Below are 21,726 nucleotides of genomic sequence, written 5' to 3' on the forward strand. Positions count from 1 at the left end.
TTTCTTTTTTATATATGGAAGCATAGTGTATATTCAGTTTTGCATCTTGCTTTTTTCCCTTAACTGCATTGTGAGCATATTCTTAGGCTGTGTAATAGCTTCATTAATTGTCTATTATGTAGATGAGTTACCTTGACCATTTCTCTGCTGTTAAATATTAAGGTGCTTCCAATACATTGCTGTGACACATAACAGTGAAACAATAATCTCCCTGCACACAAATAGCCAATCACATTTCTATTTCTTGAGGTTAAAATTCTTGACTGAAAAGGCCTAAGTTTGGAGTGTGTGTATGTGTGTGTGCATATGTGTGTATGAGTGTATAAAGGTATGACAGATTTTCACTGAAGTAAATGTGATGGTCCATTTCACTCTATACAAGGTTTTATGCTAAATTGTATCTCATTATTTAGGTACAGTTTTAAAAAGTGACTACTGAGGTAGAAGAATTTTTATGCATATTTGTTTGCCATTTGTAATTTCTCTTCTGTGAATTGCTTAATTAAATCCTTTGTTCATGTAGCTTGTGGAGTCTTTGTATTTTTTTTTATTATCTTCTTGCAGGAAGTCTTTATATACTTAGGCTATTACCGACGGGAAGACGGTTTTTGGATAATTATTATAAAATGCTAATTCAGCTGGGCACGGTGGCTCACGCCTGTAATCCCATCACTTTGGGAGGCCGAGGCAGGCAGATCACGAGGTCAGGTGATCGAGACCACCCTGGCTAACACAGTGAAACCCTAAAAATACAAAAAAATTAGCTGGGCGTGGTGGTGGGTGCCTGTAGTCCCAGCTACTCGGGAGGCTGAGGCAGGAGAATGGCATGAACCCAGGAGGCAGAGCTTGCAGTGAGCAGAGATCGCGCCACTACACTCTAGCCTGGGAGACAGAGCAAGACTCCGTCTCAAAAAAAAGCTAATTCAAGACCAAATTTCTTTGTTGGTAGGCTACTACTCCCATTAAAAAAAAATATATATATATATTACTGTATTTGTCTTCATATATTTAATTCCACCAAAAAAGCAGTATTCATTCACTCAGTTATTCTATACCAGGCACTGGGTCAAGCATTTGAGATATGATAATGAACGAAACACAGCCTGTGCCCTCTGTGAGCTTAGCTGGATATACTCAGCCCATTTCAACATGCTTTGCCTGCGTTGAGCACAGAGCCATATGAAAGCATGAGGCAGGACCACCTAGGCCAATTTTGGCCATCAGGGAAGCTGTACCCAAACAGGAGACATCTAAGCAGTTGTGGTGGGAGGCAGCTGCTGAGGATTTTATGATTTTGTTTAAAAAAAAAAAAAAAAAGCATTCTCAAGGCTTCTATAAAGCTCTTCCTTTAAAATTTCTAACTCATAGGCTTTTTAAAAATTTTTCTGTTAGATTTACACAATGCTGGGCATGGATAATTTAGGGAGACCTGAAACTCAGAGCCCAAATCTGTCACCTTCCAGATGCTGAGAAGAGAAACATCTGATGTCAGCTTCCTCTCTGTTTCTAACATCTTCAGTTCCCCAAACAGACTTTGTTAACAGTTATCATACAGCTATACAGCTATGATTTTAATGCTGTGAGATATTATATTAAAATGTAATTTTATGCTTTAACTTTGCTCTGCCCAGTTTAAGCGTGGTGCTGGGAAAACTGGCTAGCCACATGTAGAAAGCTGAAACTGGATCCCTTGGTTACACCTTATACAAAAATTAATTCAAGATGGATTAAAGACTTAAACGTTAGACCTAAAACCATAAAAACCCTAGAAGAAAACCTAGGCATTACCATTCAGGACAGGCATGGGCAAGGACTTCATGTCTAAAACACCAAAAGCAATGGCAACAAAAGCCAAAATTGACAAATGGGATCTAATGAAACTCAAGAGCTTCTGCACAGCAAAAGAAACTACCATCAGAGTGAACAGGCAACCTACAGAATGGGAGAAAATTTTTGCAACCTACTGATCTGACAAACGGCTAATATCCAGAATCTACAATGAACTCAAATTTACAAGAAAAAAACAAACAACCCCATCAAAAAGTGGGCAAAGGATATGAACAGACACTTCTCAAAAGAAGACATTTATGCAGCCAAAAGACACATGAAAAAATGCTCATCATCATTGGCCATCAGAGAAATGCAAATCAAAAACACAATGAGATACCATCTCACACCAGTTAGAATGGCAATCATTAAAAAGTCAGGAAACAACAGGTGCTGGAGAGGATGTGGAGAGATAGGAACACTTTTACACTGTTGGTGGGACTGTAAACTAGTTCAACCATTGTGGAAGTCAGTGTGGCGATTCCTCAGGGATCTAGAACTGGAAATACCATTTGACCCAGCCATCTCATTACTGGGTATATACCCAAAGGACTATAAATCATGCTGCTATAAAGACACATGCACACGTATGTTTATTGTGGCACTATTCACAATAGCAAAGACTTGGAACCAACCCAAATGTCCAACAATGATAAACTGGATTAAGAAAATGTGGCACATATACACCATGGAATACTATGCAGCCATAAAAAATGATGGGTTCATGTCCTTTGTAGGGACATGGATGAAATTGGAAATCATCATTCTCAGTAAACTATTGCAAGGACAAAAAAACCAAACACCCCATGTTCTCACTCATAGATGAGAATTGAACAATGAGAACACATGGACACAGGAAGGGGAGCATCACACAGGAAGGGGGAGGGATAGCATTAGGAGATATACCTAATGCTAAATGATGAGTTAATGGGTGCAGCACACCAGCATGGCACATGTATACATATGTAACTAACCTGCACATTGTGCACATGTACCCTAAAACTTAAAGTATTATAATAATTAAAAAAAAAGAGTACCAAGTATGTGTCAGGTACTCTGTACTGTGTTGGATGTTAGATGTTTCTCCCATAAATTTGGATATGACCCCTTCCTTTGAGACATTTTTAGTTTAGTCTACCAATAACCCAGTCATAATGGCAACTTTATAAGCAGCAATTAAACCAAATAATTTCTTCCTGAAAACTCAAGAATCTTGCTTTGTGGTAATGTATCTGTCAAAAACATTTAATTGAGTAGAAATAGACCATGACTGTGGAAAAATGCAGTGGAAAACATATGTAAAAATAAATATGTTCTCATGCTTCATTAATATGATCATATAAATGTAGACCCTAACAATATTATCTTTGAAACTTTTGTGGTAAAAGGGTTGCTAAGTCAACTTAACAGTAAAATCAGTTGCAGAGTGATCATTGGTAAACTTAAGAAAAACTTCCAATAATGGCATTCCTTTGTGAAGTAACTATTTTTATGACAATTGTTTATATCAAATTGACTAAAAGAGATTTGGATCCATACTGGAAATACCCTTCATTTAGAAAATGTCTAAAATGATAAATGTGTAATAGCTCTGAAATAATCTACATTTCAAATTTTCCATTTTTTAAAATAAAGAAACAATCTCATCTCTTTTGATTCCCAAATAGCAAATTCTTCCACACTGCCCTCTTTTATTAAAGAATAGTGGTCAAAAATTATTATGCATAATTAAATAATTCCAAAAGTACTTGCTCTAAAAAATGTACTGCTCACCAACTGTATTACAGATTTAAGAATGATGAGCATGTTAAGGTTTCTTGGAGTTGCTCTCATTTTGTGTAACGGTAATGTAGTATTCTTTGTATTACAAAAAAATAAAAAATCTCTTGAGAGGAGGGTAGCTGGTGATAAATGCTCTGAGTTTTCTTCCCTGGTGGTTGTGGTATGGTAGCAGGATAGAGCTACTTGTTCTAATCTAGCACTCCTTTGATTATTTAGCCAAAACCTTTGTGTTAAGCACCAACTTTGTGAAACTTACTGGACCAGGATTAGGGATAGAGGAGAAGCACAAGCCACAGGGCATACAGTCAAGTTACAACATAATCATGGAGATGAGATTCATGCAGAGGGGACAATAGGGAGCATGGCAAAACTGTATGCTGTGTGTGAAAGAGACTAAGTATTGTTGGAGTTTGGGGAACAATTAGTGCAGACTGGTATGGTTGAAGGCAGTGTTATGAAGGAGCAAGAACTTGACCGGGCGTTGGAGCAGGAAGACTGGGGAACAGTCGGAGCAGACATAGGGCTGGGTTATTTTTCCTGATGCATGTGGGTGCAGAGATGACACCGGCCAAATCAAGTACCAAATCTGTATTAGGAAACACTGGGAGAGTGGAGTGATCAGAAGAAACGGGCGAGTTGTATAACAATGGCCTTTAAAGCCTAGAGGAGAATGTGTATCTCCCACAGTACACATGAACGACTGACCAGGAGAGAGGCAGGCAGACCAGTTAGGAAGCTGCTGCCAAGTCAGATGATGAGGCCTGAGCAGTGATGTCCTGTGTAAAAAGGAGCATGGGCATTAGCAGAAGCAGCTGGGAAGAGCCTACATCTTGACTGGGCTCCGAGTCTCATCCTGTGTGAAGCTAATTGGATCCCAGGGGCATTAAATCCCTGAACAGGGCCTCATTAGTACAAGTTCTCCTCACCAGAGCTAACCAGTGTGGGTGCTGATCTTAATAGGTTGCTATTTTTGCTGCTGGAGACTGAAAGAAGTATTTAGTCTCTATGTTACCACACATAGAAATAGGGAAAACTTTACAATGCCTTTTCTACCCTTTCTTTTGGTAAAACATGAGTAGTTTGAGAAAATGTCATGCTGTTCACATTTTTCTCTCCTTTATTATGTATTAAATGATCTGGCCTTGGGGCTGTGGGGTCTGAGATGAATGCTCTTAAGAGGATCAATTTCAGAAGAATCCCATGAAATAATAGATATCCCTTGTTCACATCTTAACTGAGCCTATTCAGATCCGAATGTGTGAAAACCTGAAAACATCCAAATGGATTTCTTTAAATGCTAACTTTTAGTTCAGACATTTGCCATCCTGCAGATAATGCTGCTAGGTCTATAAAACTCACAGTAAAGTGAAAATGTGGCAATTATTCCATTCATTTGAATCATAAAAAGTCAAAACAGAAAATTGGGATTACAAAGTAATTTTGTGGCCCAAATACTTGGGCCAAGTCTTTAATTAACTGGCTGACTGCCAAATTTCACTTACTTTGTTCTTTGATGACACAGCCAATGAGAAGAAATGAGCCATAAGAAAATAGGTTTGGGATGGGACAGAGAATTATTTTTTGAAATTAATCATTTAGTCATTGGGTTTGACTGGGTATTTCTGACTTAATTTGAATTTGCTTTAAAAAGAATACATACATCAATGTTAAGTATGAAAGTGGCTGATTTTTAAAAACAGTATTTTAAAATGGTCAAATCAAATTTTGATTTGAACTTAACTGATGACCTTCACAGCATGAGGCATTTGGGAGTTTACATAGCAGGTGAGAATTGCCTATTGATATTGCAGTGTGAGCAATTCCCAGCTACATATGCATGAGAAGGAAGGACAAGGAACAGTTGCATGGGGACAGGGTGACTGTGCTATCTCCCAGACTTTAGCCATCTAGGAAGGGAACTATTAAAAGCATGTGATGACAGTAGTTCTAGCTACAGAAGGGAAGTGTTTGCAATATAAATGGGTCTCATGGGACAACTTTGAAAAGGTAGTAAATATCACAACATAAGGATAAATAACAATAAGATCAAGAGGAGCTGTTAACGGACTTACTAAAGCACATGGTGAGAAAGGTGGGGACAAAATGGTGCTGTGTCAGTCAACAAATCAAGGGCTCTTTTGCCTTGGGAAAATGAGGCAGCAAAGCAAGCTGCACCCATGCTAAACAAATTAGCACAGAATGGTGCTTAGGAATGTAGACTTTCATGCAAGGCTATCAGAGCTCAAATCTTGGCTCTACCACTTACTACTTTTGTCACCTTGGACACATGTTAATTTCAATTTCTCCTTCTGTAAAATGGTGGTGATTATAGTCAACACCTCACAGAGTTGTTACACTGTTTAAATTAGTAAATACATATATATAAGACATATACATATATATGAGACAGATGTGTATGTATGCTCCAGAGATGTTCATTAAATACAGAAATAAATAATAAATTGCCCTGAATCAGGCAGAAGGCAGGGAACTGCAGGCATTGCCCAATAACACTTTTTTGACCAACTGATGCCTGCATAGCTGTACCTGCTCAATACTGTATATAGTTAAAAATATGTTCTCTGGCTGGGTGCGGTGGCTCACGTCTGTAATCCCAGCACTTTGGGAGGCCAAAGGCCAGCAGATCATGACGTCAGGAGATCGAGACCATCCTGGCTAACATGGTGAAACCCTGTCTCTACTAAAAATACAAAAAATTAGCTGGGCTTGATGGTGGGCCCCTGTAGTCCCAGGTACTTGGGAGGCTGACGCAGGAGAATCGCCTGAACCTGGGAGGTGGAGGTTGTAGTGAGCCAAGATTGCGCCACTGCACTCCAGCCTGGGTGACAGAGCAAGACTCTGTCTCAAAAAAAAAAAAAAAAAAAAAATTAGGAAAAGAGGAAGTCAAATTGTCCCTGTTTGCAGATGACATGATTGTATATCTAGAAAACCCCATCGTCTCAGCCCAAAATCTCCTTAAGCTGATAAGCAACTTCAGCAAAGTCTCAGGATACAAAATCAATGTGCAAAAATCACAAGCATTCTTATACACCAATAACAGACAAACAGAGAGCCAAATCATGAGTGAACTCCCATTCACAATTGCTTCAAAGAGAATAAAATACCCAGGAATCCAACTTACAAGGGATGTGAAGGACCTCTTCAAGGAGAACTACAAACCACTGCTCAACGAAATAAAAGAGGATACAAACAAATGGAAGAGCATTCCATGCTCATAGATAGGAAGAATCAATATCATGAAAATGGCCATACTGCCCAAGGTAATTTATAGATTCAATGCCATCCCCATCAAGCTACCAGTGACTTTCTTCACAGAATTGGAAAAAACTACTTTAAAGTTCATATGGAACCAAAAAAGAGCCTGCATTGCCAAGTCAATCCTAAGCCAAAAGAACAAAGCTGGAGGCATCACGTTACCTGACTTCAAACTATACTACAAGGCTACAGTAACCAAAACAGCAGGGTACTGATACCAAAAGGGAGATATAGACCAATGGAACAGAACAGAGCCCTCAGAAATAATGCCACATATCTCCAACTATCTGATCTTTGATAAACCTGACAAAAACAAGAAATGGGGAAATGATTCCCCATTTAATAAATGTTGCTGGGAAAACTGGCTAGCCATATGTAGAAAGCTGAAACTGGATCCCTTCCTTACACCTTATACAAAAATTAATACAAGATGGATTAAAGACTTAAATGTTAGACCTAAAACCATAAAAACCCTAGAAGAAAACCTAGGCAATACCATTCAGGACATAGGCATGGACAAGGACTTCGTGTCTAAAACACCAAAAGCAATGGCAACAAAAGCCAAAATTGACAAATGGGATCTAATTAAACTCAAGAGCTTCTGCACAGCAAAAGAAACTACCATCGGAGTGAACAGGCAACCTACAGAATGGGAGAAAATTTTTGCAATCTACTCATCTGACAAAGGGCTAATATCCAGAATCTACAAAGAACTCAAACAAATTTACAAGAAAAAACCCCATCAACAAGTGGGCAAGGATATGAACAGACACTTCTCAAAAGAAGACATTTATGCAGCCAAAAGACACATGAAAAAATGCATCATCACTGGCCATCAGAGAAATGCAAATCAAAACCACAATGAGATACCATCTCACACCAGTTAGAATGGCAATCATTAAAAAGTCAGGGAACAACAGGTGCTGGAGAGGATGTGGAGAAATAGGAACACTTTTACACTGTTGGTGGGACTGTAAACTAGTTCAACCATTGTGGAAGTCAGTGTGGCGATTCCTCAGGGATCTAGAACTAGAAATACCATTTGACCCAGCCATCCCATTACTGGGTATATACCCAAAGGATTATAAATCATGATGCTATAAAGACACATGTACACGTATGTTTATTACGGCACTATTCACAATAGCAAAGACTTGGAACCAACCCAAATGTCCAACAACTATAGACTGGATTAAGAAAATGTGGCACATATACACCATGGAATACTATGGAGCCATAAAAAAGGATGAGTTCATGTCCTTTGTAGGGACATGGATGAAGCTGGAAACCATCATTCTCAGCAAACTATCGCAAGGACAAAAAAAACCAAACACCACATGTTCTCACTTATAGGTGGGAATTGAACAATGAGAACACATGGACACAGTAAGGGGAACATCACACACCGGGTCCTGTTGTGGGGTGGGGGGAGAGCGGGGAGGGACAGCATTAGCAGATATACCTAATGTAAATGACGAGTTTATGGGTGCAGCACACCAACATGGCACATGTATACATATGTAACAAACCTGCACATTGTGCACATGTACCCTAAAACTTAAAGTATTAAAAAAAAAAAAGTGTTCTCCATAGGGCTCTTTTGGATTTGGTATGGTGCATACAGACAGTGGAAGAGTGACATAATAGAGATTTATTTTGGGGAGAAGGAAGGATATTCAAAATAGTAAAAGCTTTACTTTCGTCCTCAAGTTACAGGTATACCATTGCATACTGATCATATTAATTCAAGTCTTCTCTTCAGGGTATTACGTAGTTTACTGATTTAAACATATGTGTCCCAAATGATCAAAAAACATCACACATTCTGCAGTTACTATAAAACATCTTGCACTTAGTAACTGGAGTTCATTACTACTAAGTGCAGGAAGCAAAAACTGAGCTTCTTAACCATTAGGCTCTGCCTTGTTTTTTTTTCTTTCTTTCCTTTTTTTTTTTTTTTTTTTGAGATGGAGTCTTGCTCTGTCGCCCAGGCTGGAGTGCAGGGCTGTGATCTCGGCTCACTGCAAGCTCCGCTTCCCGGGTTCACGCCATTCTCCTGCCTCAGCCTCCCGAGTAGCTGGGACTACAGGTGCCCGCCACCACACCCGACTAATTTTTGTATATTTAGTAGAGATGGGGTTTCACCATGTTAGCCAGGGTGGTCTCGATCTCCTGACCTTGTGATCCACCTGTCTCGGCCTCCCAAAGTGTTGGGGTTACAGGTGTGAGCCACCACGCCTGGCCTCTTTTTTTAAAAAATTGATTTAGCACAACAGTGGTTTATTTCTCACTCACATCATAATATACACAGGTAGAACTGGTCTCATTGATGGTTCTCTAAGTGGTGACTTGGGGGTCTAGGTTCCTTCTGGGTTGAGACACTGTTATCTTAAAATTGTGGTCCCTAAGTTTGCCACAGAAGAAGAGAGAGGTTCTGCCTCTTTTAGTTAATTCAAAGCAAAATAAGAAAGTGAGGCAAGAAATATAATTTTGCCCCTACTAGTACCTATAGTCCCAAAGAGCAGCAGGTATGTTATGAACCCTGGGCCCTGGAGTCAGGCAGTTTTGGTTTGAGTCACTGGGTCCCAGGGCCACATGCAGCTTCAGTATATATTTGCTGAATTTAGCAAATGAATTAAAAACAGATAGTAACAAAACATCCTGAATCTGTCCCTTATTAGCTGTGTACTTTTTACTGGATCCATTTTAACTTTGCTAATTTTCTAGTCACCCTTGGGAATCACTTCAAAGAAAAGACTAGGAGGAGAAACAGAATATTGAACAAGTACAGGAAAGCTTGGAAGCACTGTAAAGGACAGGTTATTTAGAGGCAACACCTTTTAAAGTGGCTTTATGGATGGGTGGTTGACAAATGGCACAAAAACAACTATAAGGACTTCATTAGGAACAACAGAGAGTAGGAGAGGTCTGTGTCACAGTAATGGCCCCTGGTAAATCACATCTCCCAGTGTCCATGCCCCTGTGTAGTTCCTTTCCATACTGACTCAGGGCTTAGCCAAGTGACTTGTGATGGCTAATGGGTTATCAGCAAAGATGATGCAAGCAAAGGCTTCAAAAGTACTTCTGCATTGGAGCTTTCTCTCTTGAAATGCTCTTCTGAGATCACCAAAGGGTAAAGAAGCCCAGAATGGAAGACCACGTGGAGCAACAGGTACAGCAGAACCATCTGCTCAGTGAAGCTGCACAAGTGAGCCCAGGTGAGAGCAGCTGAACTCCTTAGCCAACCCACAGCATCATGAGAAATATTAAGCTGTTATTCTTTCAGGTCACTAAACTTACGGTGATTATATTGTGCAGCAAAGGTGAGCTAAAGCTGTGGCTCTCACAGTAAATAAATCTTGAAGCTTTTAAAAATGCAATCCAATCTAGAACCGCAAATCTGATTTACACCTTAAATGCTGGTCACATGGAGATACATGATAGCATAAGAAGGGGTGTTCTGTAGGACTGTCCTACATGCAGAGAAGAGGCTTCTTCACCCCCTACCCCCAATCTCTGTCTTTCATTATAGGAAGTAACTATGACCTCTTAACTCACTTTCTCCCTTCCTCTCTAAGTAGAAAAATGTTAGCTGTCTCTCACAAAGTCAGCATTCTTTGGATAAAGTATAATATCCAAGTGGTTCCAAGAGAAAAGGCTCATTATTTTGTAAACCACTGACTGTCAAATACCAATTATCTTAGGCCTTAATGTCATTAAAATAGCACTTCAGAGGGAATGAAAATGGCTTTTTATTTGACTATATAATGGTAATTCTCTTTTTGGTTGACAGAAGGAAAAATACTTAAAGTTGAAATAATACTTGATCTAAAGAAACTAAAATTCTAAGCAACTGATCCAATGAACAGAGCCCCGGGGGCAGGGTTCAAAGGAAGCAGCAGCACTGATAATTGGGGATTTATCACTGCTTGAAGAGGGGCACTGATAAAGTTCAGGCTGGTGATCCAGCACTAACGTTCCTTTGGCTGCCTGGTCACAGTGGCTCTAGTCTTCCTCAGTGCTGCTTAGCTGCTTAGCAACACCAGCTCAGTGTGAATCTGACAAGCCACTGGAAAAAGATGGCTCATTCAGAGCCTCTTGCAATTGGTAATTCCACACAGAATGGGCTAGCATCTTTGCCCTAAAGGGATTCATGTTCTTAGTATAGTTTCATGTTATTGCTGGGCTGACCCCTTCTCTAAGGCTTTTCATGTGAAGAGGAAAATTAAAGCTTTATGATTTAAAGCATTCCAGATTTTAAAGATATGTGCATGTAATCAGAAGCTTCATTTCCAGTCATTCTCTCTTACTAGCAAAGGAGGGTCCTTTTATTATGAACACAATGAAGAAGAAAACAGCCTGCCCAATCACATCCTTTTTATAGCCTTAGCAGAGGCCATTTGCTATTTCAGTTGATCCTAAAAAGTGATGTATTCATCATGAAAAATCTGAGGGAAGCTTGATGAACTATAACAGCAAACAGCATCTGTTACCACAAAAAATCTGCTCAGACACTGTAAAGATACTGTTTACTTTCCAGCTTCTTGAGACCTCTACACCAACCAGTGGAAGTGGATGCAACTTTCTGACTGTAGGAATGTACATTATTGATAGGAAATTCTGGAAGGAGAACACAGAGCAAGAGTGGAAGCATAACTGTATTTCAGTGACCTTTGTAATGCCAAAGAGGCAACTTCCTCATAAGAGCTAGTTTTTCTATAACTGCCAAGCTAGAGAAGCTCTGAAGATGGTCACTATTTCCGTGGTAATTGCTTTGTAACATCTCAATGGTTCCCAGGGCATGTTTCTTGACCTGATGCTAAAAATCACCTCGAAATGGGCCATAACAGGTCATTTTGTTCTGCTGACTCTAAACTGGTCTCTGAAGTAATGCTTTAGGGCATTGCAACCAGATTCATATTTGCAAATTTTACTCTCAGATTTTAAAAACTGTCCGCTAAGGTACATCTGATTTGTTTCTGGGTTGCCCCATTAATTAATTTATTCATGAGCCCCCCACTGAATACTGATTTCTCTGAAAAGCTACTGAAGAAATAAAAGGCATGTGTTCTGGACCATCAATGTTTATAGTGCACATGGAAAGTCAACATGCCTCTGAAGTGAAAAAAGAACACAGGCATTTCTAGGAAAGCAATAATGACAATGGTGGGTAGGAGTTTTTTCTTTTACCATAACCACCTTCCTTTCTTACCTTGCTCTGATGGGTTGAGATCCTAGTCTGGGTCCCAGAGCACTACCATTCCCAGGAGAATTCTTTCTGGCTAATGCTGGGGATATAGAAGTTGTTCTTTGAGGCACCTGGAAGAAACCAGAATTCAGAAATATTTTCCATAAAGTAGCTTCCATAGCCTATTGTCAGAAGATCCTCCTTTCCAATGATTTGCCAGAAGCCACAGAAACTATCTGAAACAGTAAAGAACTACCTTTCATTCATTCCTCAAAGAAATATTAAACTCCCTAAACAAAATCAAACAAAGGTCTACTGGCAAAAAACAATGAGCAAATTCAGAAACCATTAAAGAGGGTCATCCTCAATCTTAAAAACAAATTTAAAGATAGGTAAAGCTAATAATTTTGATACACTGAGCTAAAAATAATTGACCTCTCTTGGTTGGGCAAAAGTGGTAAATACCAGGAATTTCTTTAGGGTATCATTAACTCATTGGAAGTTGCATCAGCTGAGAGCCACCCAGATAGAGCAAGTTCCACTTTTAGCTTACATCACAATAAACAGATAAGGAAATCATGAATCTGGTGAGAAACTAGAATATCAGGATGGAGCTTAGGACATAAGTCATATGTTGGTGAGCTCAGAGAACCTACCACAATATATCCTGAATATTTCTACTTTCTAATTGATTTGCAATTACCTACTAAAACCAAAAACCAAAAGCACTGTGTCTTGGTCAATTAGTGAACATAATAGAACATAATACAAAGCAGAATTAATACTGAAAATACTGGAAGGATCTTCAAAAAGGCTGTGTAAGTACCAATAAGACTTGAGGAAAATGTATTATTATCTTATCTGGCAGAAACCTAAGGTAGAATTGAAGTATGTCCCAATTTATAAAACAGACATTTTAAAATGAAATTAAATATTTCAAGTGTACCAAAGGAGTCCATTATTTAAAAGAATCATATTATGAATCCTAGTATAGAAAATTACTTCCAGTGTAAAGTGTCATCCTTTGTTTTGAAAATTTAATTTTTATTATTCATTTTAACATAAAGATGAGTCAGTGAAGTAAAGCAGAATGACCAAATCAATGCTACTACCTGTTCATATTAAATATTACTATTACTATTTTTTCTTTTCCTTACCATAAATGTACATAGTTGTAGAGACAAAAGAGCCTAACAAATTCTTAAAACCTAAGTTTTTGAATTCATCTAAAATTTTCTTCCAGGTTCATGCACATATGCCTGCATATTTTTAGAGAGTGGACCAATAAATTCAATTTTCAGCTTTTCCATCTATTGTGTCTGCTCCTTTGCCCACTTTATTTTTCATATTGACTTTTGCTCCCTATGTACACTTTTTTTTTCTGATGGCATTTCTGCTTCCACAGAGAATCTCAAAAAATTACCAGCTGTTTTTATTTTCAAAATAATGGGACTCTTGTTATAATATCCTTTTAAGAGGAAGATGAGGAAATGTATTTGTAAATCATTGAGTAAAAGCTGCTTTTTCTTCTGGAATTAACAGTGGCATTTTCTGCAAATTGTGGAACATTCCACTTGTCACAGCCTCTATGCTAAGCTCAGGAAAAGGGGGATTCCTGAGCCAGGAAGAATCTGATGCAAAAAATGTCTCTAGTATTTTGAAATACTTCCAGGTTGTTTGTAGCTAGATGCACACAGCCACATTCTAGAACATTTCTTGGAACGAGTAATGACTTGGTGTAGGAAAACAAAAGAACCCAAACTCAGGGCTGTTCTGTCCAGTGGAATGGCTGGTCATTTTACCCTAAGGTTTTTCCTCAGTAGTTAATTAAAGATGGAAATAAATTATGACTTGGCCTAGAAAGAGCTTTCCTTAAAATGGGGCCAACTAAAATATCCTAAGAACAATACTATCTTCTGAACCCCTGAAATCTGGCTTCACTTTTGTGTTGTTAAAAAGAGGAATACATGAATTTTCTACCTTTTATCTGGAAGTTTTCAGTTGTCTTGATGTAGATTCAGTCATCAATGAAATATCCACTACTTTATTTGTTAATAGGGACAGCAAAATAACTTTGAAATACTTGGTGTTGAGAGTTCTAACTTTGGACATAGGATCTGTGCTTCAATCTACCTGACTTCAGTTTTCTTGCAGGGGAAATAAAGGTCAGACATAGTAAATGGCAATCCAAGTCTCAGCCAGGGAATGAAGAGGGACCAAAACAAACATGAGAAGGGGAAGTGCTTTGGCACGATCACATTCTCCACTACTACGAAAGGTCTGGAATAGTGGTAATAATCATCATCAGTGATGCTGGTGATTAAAAAAAACACCCCAGTAAATACTACCTTTGGTGGAATGTCTTCTTCTTGTCGTAACCAAGAGCTTCGGTCAAACTTTTCAATGCGAGTGGGGAGAGGAGGGTTTTCAGAGGTGGGATCTGAGTTCTGGCGTGGCATCTCCACGCGGTGGGAGGTCACGTTCAGAGCCTCCTGAAACCCAGAGAGGCCCTTTGTGGGCTGCTCGTGCACTGACTGGGAGGCAGTCAAGGCAGGTCCCTGGGATTTTACAGCTACCAGATGTGGGATCTAAGCATCAAAACAACATGAAAACAGCACTATTAGAAGAAAAAGCAGATCAGCCAGTACCTCAGTCAGCTGAAGGGGAAAAAAAAAAGTTCAAGGGCACAAAAATTGGACTATAGAGAGTCTATCACAACTATATATAGCATGTTTTTTTAACAGATCTTCAAAATTTTCCATTGGAACGATATGTAGGGCTGGCACAAAGTTAAATGATTTACTTGGGAAAGCTAAGTCAGTGGAATGTGTGAAATAGTAACAATAACTACTGTGTATTTAGTGAATATTTATTGGCCAGCAATGCAATGTATTTTATAAGCACTTCTCTGCTAATATTATGAACTTCCTCCTTTAAAACCCCTAACTTTTACGTTAGAGGGTGTTGCTCTGTAAAACAAAAACTGCTCTAAATATCTTGTTATGAACTCACTGAGTCCATCCTGAGGTGGATACAGTCATTTCCCTCATTTTACACCGGAGCAATGTGAGGTGTAGAGAGGTTTAGCGATACCATAGATTGCACAGATAACACCTGCTGGAGCATGGCCTGTACCAGGCATTCTACACCCATAGCTCATAAACCTAACCTCTATGATATTCTACTTTCTCCTGTGCTGGCTTTTACCATCTATGCTGTCATATTATCTCTTGACACCAGGATGTAACTTTTTGAGCTAAGTATCTCAACTGGGCCAACTGGGCATGTGGTGATATTGTTCACACAGGGAAGACAGGCAGTCTTTCAGCGAAGTTGTGGCTCTTAAAGACAAATCATTAAAATCCAGAGTGCAGGGCACCACGTTGCCATAGCACTGCTCACACCTCATAGTTAGTGCTTATCTAAGCGTGTCTCCTATTACTTCACGAAGGTGAGCTCCCTAGAGACAGGAGCTATGTCTGTCATGCTCATCATCATATCCCCTAGGCTAGCTCTGTGCCTGGCATGGGGAAGGTGTCCCAATAAATCCTGGTTGGGAAAAAAATCTACAGTGCCTTCTAAATTAAACTGTTAATTCAACAAACACTAGTTTAATATCTGTTTTGTGCAAGGACCTGTCAAATCCTCTTTGGTTTTAAATTTAAGTGCTGGAATGTTATTAATGACAGTTCAAAGGAAATCTTCAAAGCCCAGTTTAGCTGAACATTAAGTTTTAACCAGAATAGAACCTACTGGATTTATATTAATGTTAAATATCATTAAATAAATAATAATATTAAAACAAAACCCGTTTAAAAAAAAATCTAGTATAAAACACAAACCCACTTTAAAAGAGCCAAAAAATAAAAAAATAAACAAAAAAACACACCACACAACCCCCAAACTGAAGCACCTGAAGAATGCTTAAGTGAATTAACTGTCACAAAATATCTACATTTTCACTCTCTGGTTGTTCTCATCAAGTACATTTTCCCTCTCTTCTCCCCTTTTAAAGGCCAAAGTACTTTCCAAGGTCAACATTAGGGGTTTTAAAAGAGGATATTTGTAAATTAAAATAGAAATTCCTGTAAAAAAATGTATCATTTTGAGGGTTCGGCATGAAAGAATTATATACAAATTAAAAACAGCCAAGAGGAAGATATGCCAAGCTGGCTGGTGCTGAAAAATCTTGGACTTTATTTACTTAAGGCAAACTTAAAACAAAGAATACTTGATTTTATCACTACTCTTTTAAACTCCAGTTCAAACAGCATTATATATTTCAAAGGTGACCTTAAAATATTTCGTGGCAGTCTTAACACAGGTGGATGCCTGGAAGAAATTTAAGACATTTGGCAGAAGAAACTACATTATTTTTCATGGAATTCCTTAATCTATTTCACTTAATATATCATTTTTAGCATATATAACTTAAAAGTCCTATAGAACTTCCAGAAACCCCCTCCTTTCCTAAAAATGGAGTAATTTTTTTTCTTTACCCTATAGCTTTAAATAGTTGTTCTCAAACTCTGAAGTATATTAGAATCACTTAGAGAGCTTGTTAAATCACAGACTGCTAGGCCTCCCCCACCCCCAGAGTTGCTGATCAGTTGGTCTGAAGTGGGCCCAATAATCTGCATTTCTATCAAGTTCCTGGGTGATGGTTGATGCTGCTGGTCCAGTGATGACACTTTGAGAACCACTGGCTTAGAAGACGTAATTTTACTTAACCAAGTCTATTTAATTTTTTCAGTTTCAGGCTCATGCCAAAGTCCCAAGAAAACAAAAAATGTATAATACATACACATACAGACACCTCAAAGGTTTCTATGAATTCTAGTTTTGGCAATTGTAACTAAAAGAATGCTTGTTCTCACCTTGCAGGAACTCCTATGGGTCCCCAGAGAGGCCAATTTACATAGAAGTGAGTTTGTGGTGACTCAAGTTTAAGGGTGATGCTTTTTTCTTTCTTACCTTTTCTTCTACTCTTCAAAATCAGTGGGGCCACCTATTTTACTATAAATTCTATATTAAGGGTCATAATTTGATCTTGTGCCTGAATCCATGTTACAATTCCCTAGGCTTTTAATAGGTTTTCTTGTGCACCTTATTGGAATGCCTGATGAAATGGAGGCAGACTGTACCTGGGGATCGACTGGTCTGAGCATGGGGGGTGTTCGAGCAGGCTGAACTCCACTAATGCTGAAGGACTCCGACCTTGGGGGCAGGTTGGGGTCAGATATCCTGTTGGCAACCTTGTGAGGCATGGCAGGGGAACTTTGCCGGTTGAGCCTTGACCGTTCTTCTACCTACAAGCCAAAAAAAAAAAAAAAAAGCCTCAATGTATAGAAGTAGATTCACCTTCTAGCAAGGATTTTCTGTAGTCACCTGCACAGCCATTTGAATCCTCTGATCAACTAATTTTAAGAAGCCAAAACTCTATTTCTGTGCTGCATCAAGAATTTGCAAAGAGCAAACACTAGCAACAGCAACAACAAAATAGAACACCCAAGCCATCACTCTTCCATTACCCATTATCTAGTGTTATTCGGTGAGCAGGGAATTCGTGACCTGCTAAGAGTTTATCTTGTATTGATTGTGATATTATCTTACTGATTGGTCACAATGCCATGGGGTCAGTGAGGAAGACAGTTTTCACTCTAGACAATCAAAGGGAATGGTAGCATGCATTTAGATGGCTTGGGGAACATAGAAAATTGCTTTGGGTTGACTCATGGAATATGAGAGGAAGAACAAGAGGATGAAGCTGAGTGCATGCACCCTCCATTTCTTCACGTGTCCTACTGATAGGCAAGTGGGTGTTCCAGGCTGCCTGCTTAATGAGCGTGGCCTGTTTCAAATAGGCTTCCTGTATCACTTTCTTTTTCTCTCTTTAGGGGTCTTTCTTTCCAGTTGTCTTTCCTGCTTCCTCAAATACATTGCCCCATCTCATTCTTTCATGTCCAGCTTGGACTCCACTGTCTTGCTCTCCCCTTTCTTCCTCCCTGTTTCTACACATGTGGTGTTCATTCTTGCTTCTCCTCCTTTCTCTTGCCCTCTAACCCTGTCTTAGGCTGTTTCATTTCCTTATCATTCCCTTTCTTCCAGGGTCTCTTTCAGCCCAAAGCAGATAATAGATCCCAAGGGCTTCACGGGAAATGCTCATAGAGCCAGTGAATGCCCTTTTTAAACAGGTCATCATTACCTTTAGTACATATTTACAGCAGAAAGACTGCCTCGGAGGGCAATTTTAAAGACAAAACTTAGATAAACAAGGTGCGCACTCTAAGATATGGCTTAAGATCTGAGACAACTTCAAGAAGCCTATGACTTTTCTTCCAGATCTACTGTGTCCTGTCCTTTATTTCTTCAGGACCAATTTGACTGTTGTGCTTCCCAAAGCCACCAGGACAATGCAACCATTCTCCCTACACTGATGGCCTTTACAGTGAGCCCTTAATTCTCTTCTGCTGACTCACTGAGCATTTTAAGAACCCACGTGCAGGTGTTAAATATTCATGTCTGTTCGCATATTTTTTATGTAGCAGCTAAAAGTCTTTATTCATTTTACTGCCTGATTTGAAATAAAAACTTGAAAGAGCTATTTTCCCCCATCCTCCCTATCCCATTTTGAATCTTTCTAGAGGCAGACTCAATCAAATATACAAAGTAAGTCTGTTTTTAAACTCATACTAACCTCACATATTTTAACACAATAAGATAAGCTACAGAATGAAAAACAGCCCTCCTGCCTCTACTGAGGAGTAATTTGAACATCTCTTCCCCCACCATGGCTGTGCAGGGTACATACAATTGGCTTTGGTTTTGAAATCCCGTGTCCCAGAAGCTTACCACACACCAAATAAGATTTGCTGCAAAAAGCCAAGAATATAAACCAGAACGTGTGTACTTTGTGTGTGCATGTGTGCGAAGTATTACATCAGCAATAATTATTTGGCTATTGCATTGAGCAAAAGAACAAAGCCAGCTTTGAGATAAGACCACAAAGAAGAAAAAGTCCCACAAAGACAGCAATAGATAAACTGAGATCAAGGCATGCAATATATCACTTTTCCAAATGCCAGACTCTTTGAAAGAAGGTTAATATTTCTAGACCACTGGAATTGGTGAAATATTATCCATTTTCTTATTTTCAGGGTAGATCATTAATAGATAAGTCATACATAAGCATCCTTCAGTGTTTGAATTCCCACTATCCAAACCACTTGTCACCCAAAATTCAGGAACCAAATATATGCAGAGTGAGGAATACTTGTAATTATTATTTTTGGCTCTAAAATATACTGATAGCTTTAGATGTACATTAAGGGACAGCACATTAAAAATAATAGTAGAAAAGTTTGCCCCCAAAGACCCTATCTTGAGCAAAGAAACCATTTTTGAGATAAAGAATTCTTTTGGGAAGTGTCAGCAACAAGGTTCCAGTCTAAGCATCCCTGCTGCTAATAGGATCACAGGCCACATGGGACCCTAAAGCTATCATTAGAAATGAACAGGGCAGAAACTAGGGTACTGGTTTTCACAGGCAATGAATGGATTTGATTAGTCATGTATAGATGTTGCTAATGTACTTCTAGTAAAAATTTCTTAGGCTTTCTATCAGTTTACATACTAAATTCTATCATTAGTATATTTCAGTTGGTACCATTCTAAAAATATATGGCCTAAGTAATTGTTACACTTTGAAAATTATTTCGGGAAGGCTCCAATGTACTGAAATTTCCTGGGTTGAAGTTTGTCCAAAGAAAATTGAAAATCTAAGAAAAGGGTATAACGACGAGGCATATCATTATGTACTTTGTCTCAAGAAAACCTAGACCTGAAGTCTTTAGGAAGATAATGCCACCCAACTGTCTTTACACTGCAGGATCACCTTAAGAATTGGAGCAAAGGATCAAATCAAACATTGGAAGTGGCACTTCTCCTAATAACACCTTCAGATGGACAGAGAGAAAGCTGGATAGGGTATCTAGGCAGGCCCTTTTCATTATTTTCATACTAGACAAAGGCCCGTTCCCTGGTTTATCACAACTTATGTCTACTAACTGAACAGGAGATAAATATGTGAGACAAAGAAAGTCTGCCTCCAACCCCTCTCCCATCTAGAAGAAAGATACATGTGATTAAAAACTGGGAACAACAAGATATGTTTCAATGCCTGAGGATGTTCAAAAAAGTCTAGGAGCCAAGTTTCTGCTCTAACTGCCAGCTTCCAAGAAGATATAAATGCCAGGAGCACCACTAAGAAAGTGTTCCAGTACCATCAGGTATGGAGTGTCAAGGTGCTAGACCATAACAACAAAAGATACCTGTTATAAATGATTTCACAGTAGAAGGAATTATCAGAAATACAGAGAAGGTTAGCACAGACTGATCAACTTCACTATAAAAGTATTTTTTTCTTGTTAAAAAATCGTTTCAACATGAAAACTAAAATAACTTTGGAGAAGTTTGGATCACCTCTGCAAAAATGCTATACTATTTACTATAGCATTATATATAGAGAAAAAAAATAACTGTGGTCTCAGAAATAAAATTCTGCTCTAGACAGGTCTGTGTTATCCACTGCATAGCATAGGAGTAATGTCTATGGCCTCTGGTAATATAAAGGCTATACAAATATAGACAACTTAAAAATAAATTTGTTAATTTCAGGATTTCCAAAACAATTTCAAAATAATTTTTTAAAAAGTTAAAACATAAATAAAGAGAAACACTGTATCAATGTCAATTGTCAAATTGTTTTTTATATTTTAAAACAATTTGTAGGTTAGTGTCTCACTTTACAATAATGAATAACATCTACTGAGAATTTCAAAACATTTATAGAATTAATTTTAAAACTGTTGACAGCAAATATATATTTACTATGTCATATGGGTGCATTCTAATAATATTTTATGATATGTAGCGTCCATGGGGTTTAGGAAGGTCTCAGAAGGCTTTACATAAGAATTAGTACATGGTGAATTCAACACAATTGTATGGGTATTCTCTTTTTTTCCCCAACTGGACAAAACAGTTTGGTTTTTGTGTTTATTGGCAATGCTGGAGAAAGAGAAAGAAGCCAGTAAGTAACTTTTAAGTGCTCCTTAGATACTTTGACCTTGCACTCACTAGTCACATAAAGAGCTGGGTAATATAGTTGGGCAAAACCACATGGGCAGATGGTTACTGAGCAAGTTTGAGGACGCCCCTGCTCCGGGTTACCTCTGAGCACAGAGGAGACACTCATTCATAAGGAATGCTTAAGATGCAATCTTGTCTGACTCTAAGGGCCTGGACTATTTTCCCAGATCAACTTCTTACCAATATTCCAGAAAAAGGTATAGATCCCCGTGTGAATGGAGCACATAACTTAAAAGTAATGAAGCAAAATCTTAGAAAGTTGATATAGGAAATAAAGAAGTGCTTATCTATCACCAGGGGGGAGGTGGGTGAAGAGATAGGAGACGCAAGTGAATTGGTCATATGAAATCCAGACCAAAACAAGAGACAAAACACTTGTTCCTTGTGAGCTACAACAGTCTTGGAAACAAAATAGGAATATGTTGAATACCGTATTTCATTTGTATTTGTGTAGTATGTAACTTTAAATGGCACGTGCATATTCATTATTGCCGATGAGCTTC

General features: G+C 38.6%; 1 protein-coding gene across 4 annotated transcripts in view; it reads right to left on the reverse strand.

Moving 5' to 3' along the window:
• The window catches only part of TNIK (TRAF2 and NCK interacting kinase), a 400,067-nt gene that overhangs the window by 51,339 nt on the left and 327,002 nt on the right, over window positions 1-21,726 (reverse strand). For all 4 annotated transcript variants that reach the window (XM_054479691.2, XM_054479690.2, XM_054479687.2 and 1 more), the window contains 3 exons: window positions 17,218-17,382; window positions 14,422-14,661; window positions 12,098-12,204 (listed from right to left, as the gene is read on the reverse strand). In XM_054479691.2, coding sequence (XP_054335666.1) covers window positions 12,098-12,204; window positions 14,422-14,661; window positions 17,218-17,382 — 512 coding nt within the window. The remainder of the gene's footprint in view (window positions 1-12,097; window positions 12,205-14,421; window positions 14,662-17,217; window positions 17,383-21,726) is intronic.

This window comes from Pongo pygmaeus, chromosome 2, assembly GCF_028885625.2.
Source record: "Pongo pygmaeus isolate AG05252 chromosome 2, NHGRI_mPonPyg2-v2.0_pri, whole genome shotgun sequence".
NCBI classification, from domain to species: domain Eukaryota; kingdom Metazoa; phylum Chordata; class Mammalia; order Primates; family Hominidae; genus Pongo; species Pongo pygmaeus.